General features: G+C 40.5%; 1 protein-coding gene across 1 annotated transcript; it reads right to left on the reverse strand.

The window, feature by feature from the left end:
* Positions 1-357: 357 nt before the first annotated feature.
* Positions 358-1086, reverse strand: LOC137095568 (uncharacterized protein PF3D7_1120000-like). Its single transcript, XM_067462350.1, has one exon. It carries the CDS (start codon positions 1084-1086, stop codon positions 358-360), a length of 729 nt encoding a protein of 242 aa, XP_067318451.1.
* Positions 1087-4561: the final 3475 nt, after the last annotated feature.

A 4561-nucleotide genomic window follows, 5' to 3' on the forward strand; every position in this document is an offset into this window, starting at 1 on the left:
CTCTGTGTTGCTCCTTCTGGGTCTTCTGGGTGACGTGGTATTCTGGGCGATTTCTTTCTTGCCCTCTTTCTTTTTTTCTTAATCAGATCTATTTCTGTCGGTGATTCTTCCTCACTGCCTTCTTCCCCCTCCGCTTTTCCTTCAGAGTTGGGAGATTTCATTTCTTTCCTATTGCATGGTGTCTGTAGATCTTTATCTTCATCTTTTTTGCATCTTTTCCCAGAATGCTTTTGCATCATTCTCTGAGGTTATCCAATGTTTTTTGTCTTTCCAGGTGATCATCAAACCCTCTTTTTTCTCCCATCTGAATCTGATGTTTCTTTTTTTCAGTTCATCGGTTAGGAAGTGGTATTTTCTTCATTTTTCTAACATTGTTATAGGAATTTCTTTTAGAATCGCAATCTTATTGCCTTTGTAGGTTATCGGTGCTTTTGCGTTCTCTCTTAAAATCTCATCTCTTGCGCTTCTCCTTGTAAAGTATACCAGGATATCCTGAGGAACGTTGTGATTCTTAGCATATTTGGAGTTGACTCTGATGACTCGATCAATGCTCTTTTCAATTGACTCTGAGCCTTTTTTCCGTTCTGCAACTATTTCTTTGGTGTTTTCGTTCTCCTCTTTGTTTATATTTCGCAGTCTTAGTTGAAGTTCCTTTTCCCTTAACTCTTGTATCTCTTCTTGTTGTTTTAGAGTAGAAATTGTTCCTTCCATCGTCTTCACCTTCTTTTCCAGATTCAATTGTTGGTCTTTAAATGTTTCATTTTCATTTTTGAGTGTCTTATTCTCTTGTTTTAACCTTACTATATCTTCCCGTACTATTGTCAGTTCCCTATTGAGGGCGATGTGTAATTCTTCCTTTATATCTTTTTTCATCTCTTTTAGTTCTCCTTTTAATTCTTCCTTCAAGGCAGTATTTTGTTTGTCATTTTTATCCTGCATATCTTGCACTACTGTGTGTAGTTTAGTTATCTCCTTCAGAATGTCTCTCAGGTTTGGTTCCTCTGTTCGTGCTTCCTTTTTTACTCCCCCTTTCTTATCTTTTTCTTTTTCCTTTTCCATTTTCTCAGTCCTTTTCTGTGTTGACATATCTGTTATTTCTAATACTTCTGGGCTGGTCTTCTTTTCTCATCCAGTTATAGCTTCTCCTATTTAAACTGGTCCTTCTCTCTTAATCCTTTAATCCTACTCCGACTCTCCGCTGTGATAGCTTGTCTTTTCTTCTCCTTATATTACCCCTTCACCCTTTCCACCTTCTCTCCTTGTTGGGCCTGCCTTCAGTCTGGAGTTATTTTCTTTGTCTTCCTTTCTATTCGCTCTTATACTCTTTTCTGTCCATCTTTCCGAGTTTTCTGGGGTTTCCCCTCCTTTAATTTCTCCTTTTTACCTTCTTTTATTCTTCTTCTCCTCTTCTCCTCGTTGCCTTCTTACTACGCTCTTCTGTTCTCTCTCCTTCTTCTGCAGTCACTCAATCTTCTTTTCTCCTGTCACATTTTCTCGTGAGGTTTCTCTGCACTTGTGAGGTTTCTCTATTCTCGCCTGTGTTTCTCGCGAGGCTTCTCCGCGTCTCTCCTTGCCCCTCTATTACTTTCTCTTTCGCTTTCTCTCTCTTCTGCGTCGCGGTCTTCCCCACTACCTCCTCGCTTCCCTGTATCCCTCGAGAGAAGTGGGCTGGGAACGGGTCGGGAGGTGAGCGGATGGAGGAGATTGGTGGACGGAGAGTGCAGGTAAGTCTATACCCGGGGCTATAGGTGGGTTTTACGTGGTATGCACGAGGATGTGCGCGAGGTTGGCCGAGGTTGGCAAAGGAGAGGAGATGCTGTCGTTTCAATTCTATGTTTGCATTGCATTGCCGTGTCGCTCTCTCCTCGCCTTTACACGAGTAGTTTCTGCTTTTCTCTGGGAGCGACTCCCCCCTCCGTTTCCCCTCGGGTCTCCTCTAGTCTCCTCGTCTCCTTGCCCCTCCTTATGCCCCTGGTTCTGCTCGCTTCTTACTTCTCGCTTCACCTCCGAGGTCCCGAGGTCCACTTCAGCTCCCTCGTTTTCTCTGGTCTACTGATCTTTTAATCTTTTGGTCCTCTAGTTTTCATTTACTCATTTCTCCATGGGATTTCGATGTCTTAAATCTGACTACTTTCTTCCTATCCCTTTAATAAGCCATTTTTCATGATGTCTCTTCTCTTTCTTCTCTTTCCTCTCTTTCTTTCTTTCTCAAATTCAGGAATGCTGAGCTGTTCTTCACCCCCTTTATTTCTTTCTTACTGTCCCGTTCAACCTATTCGTATCTTTTGTTCTTCTTTGCACTGTATTATTGCTACTATTTGAGGCGGCTAGCGGGCTCCCCCGAACCAACCCCTCACTCCGTCTCGGGGGTCTCCTCCGTAGAGATTCACAGACAAAGGGTAACACTGCCCTGCTATGTCTGCTGGGCAGGGGGAGATACATTCACCCTGGGGTCAACAAACTTGGGGCAAATCCTGACGAGCATCAGTGACTTGCTGTGCCCACCAATGTAAGGTTTCTTAATTTATAAATTATTATTTGTTGCTTTGTAATTATATAGTTACTTAATGTATTTAACCCCACCCTACCCCTCCCACACACACACCCCTCCCAGGGGGAATAGGACCTTACTTACCTTGCGCTACTGCTAGAGGAATTGTAATTAATATGTACACTTGCCAGATAATTTGGCCTTAAACCCTAACTTAATAGTTTATTTCAAACTGCTATTTTTATTAGGGTTTTTTTACTTTCTTATATTTACTTTCGATATTTTTATAGTATTTTATTACGAACTTATGTGTTTTATTACATTTAAATTTGTTATCTTACTACTTATTTTACTTATCTTACTACTTAAATTTGTTATCTTACTACTTATTTTAATGGCCGGAGTGCCGTTTGCATATAGCTTTCACTCCCGGGGGGGGGGGGGGAGCCAGCCCTTCATTGTTTCAGTTCACATTACTCCTTCCAAAGGGGGGGGGGTGTCTTACTGTGGTGGTGGGGGTTACCGTTCTTTATGGGACTGACCGTAGGTCTGCAGTTTGGTGGAGTGCCATTAATCCCAGACATTTTTTCTCATGCCAGCTGAACTTTCCCTTCCTTTACTTTTACTGTCTTGGTTAGCTTTGCTCCATCCCAAGTTGCCTATTGATGGTGGTGGTAGTGGTGGTGGTGGTGGGGGGGGGTTGTTGGGTAAGCCATCCCATTCTAGGACTTACTGCTTGTATGCAGCGTGGTGCTCTGCCAATGAGGCCTACACTCCCTTTCAAATAGTAGTAGTTGTAGACCTATCAATCATAATCATTATAATCAAAGTCATTATCAAAGTATTAGAAATCATAATATCACTCCTTTTCCTAATAATCAAAGACCCAGAAATATAAATCATAATAATTACCGTAATCCTAACATTCCTATCCTATCCTTGAATCCCCAACTCCTTACATTCCAAAGCATTTTATTTTGTGATCGATACACTGATGTTCTCCTCTTGTAAAATCGGCGAGCACTTCTGCTGCGTCTGCAGGTGTCCGGAGCACCGACACACCAGCAGCTCCAATCATTTAATGTCTGCTGTCCGAGCTTCATCCAATAGTTCGCCAGGTAAAGAAGTGATAACAATCGTAGTCATAATAACAACCCCTTACCCTTAAAATCAAAGTAGTAGTAGTTGTAGACCTATCAATCATAATCATTATAATCAAAGTTATTATCAAAGTATTAGAAATCATAATATCTCCCCTTTCCCTACTAATCAAAGACCCAGAAATATAAATCATAATAATTACCCTAATCCTAATATTCCTATCCTATCCTTGAATCCCCAACTCCTTACATTCCAAAGCATTTTATTTTCTGATCAATACACTGATGTTCTCTTCTTGTAAAATCGGCGAGCACTTCTGCTGCGTCTGCAGGTATCCGGAGCACCGACACACCAGCAGCTCCAATCATTTAATGTCTGCTGACTGAGCTTCATGCAGTAGTTTGCCAGGTAAAGAAGTGATAACAATCGTAATCATAATAACAACCCCTTACCCTTAAAATCAAAGTAGTTGTAGTTGTAGACCTATCATTCATAATCATAATAATCAAAGTCATTATCAAAATATTAGAAATCATAATATCTCTCCTTTCCTTGAATCCTTGAATCCCCAACTCCTTACATTCCAAAGCAATTTATTTTGTGATCAATATACTGATGTTCTCCTCTTGTGAAATCACATCACATCAGCTGTTTCAAACTATCAATGTCTGCTGACTGTGCTTCATCCAGTAGTTTGTCAGTTGAAAAAATATAGTAATAATAATCATGAAAATAACCCCTAATCCAAAAAAACCCCCTAATATTAACAGTAGTAATCCTAACAATCGTAATCATATTTATTTTAATCCTAATCATAGTAATCAAGATAGTAATCATAACATTTAACAATCATAACCCTAACTCCTTTCCCTAAAAATCAAAGTCCAAATAATAAAAATCATAATACTGGAGGATGGCAGATATGTAATGAAAGTGATGTGCAAGCAGCCACTTCTGGTGGGTCAGGGC

The sequence above is a fragment of the Anolis sagrei genome, chromosome Y, assembly GCF_037176765.1.
Source record: "Anolis sagrei isolate rAnoSag1 chromosome Y, rAnoSag1.mat, whole genome shotgun sequence".
Taxonomy (NCBI): Eukaryota; Metazoa; Chordata; class Lepidosauria; order Squamata; family Dactyloidae; genus Anolis; species Anolis sagrei.

Bases quoted from the DNA above. Each gene is read 5' to 3' on its own strand.
- LOC137095568 (XM_067462350.1), bottom strand. From the start codon at position 1,086: ATGTCAACACAGAAAAGGACTGAGAAAATGGAAAAGGAAAAAGAAAAA.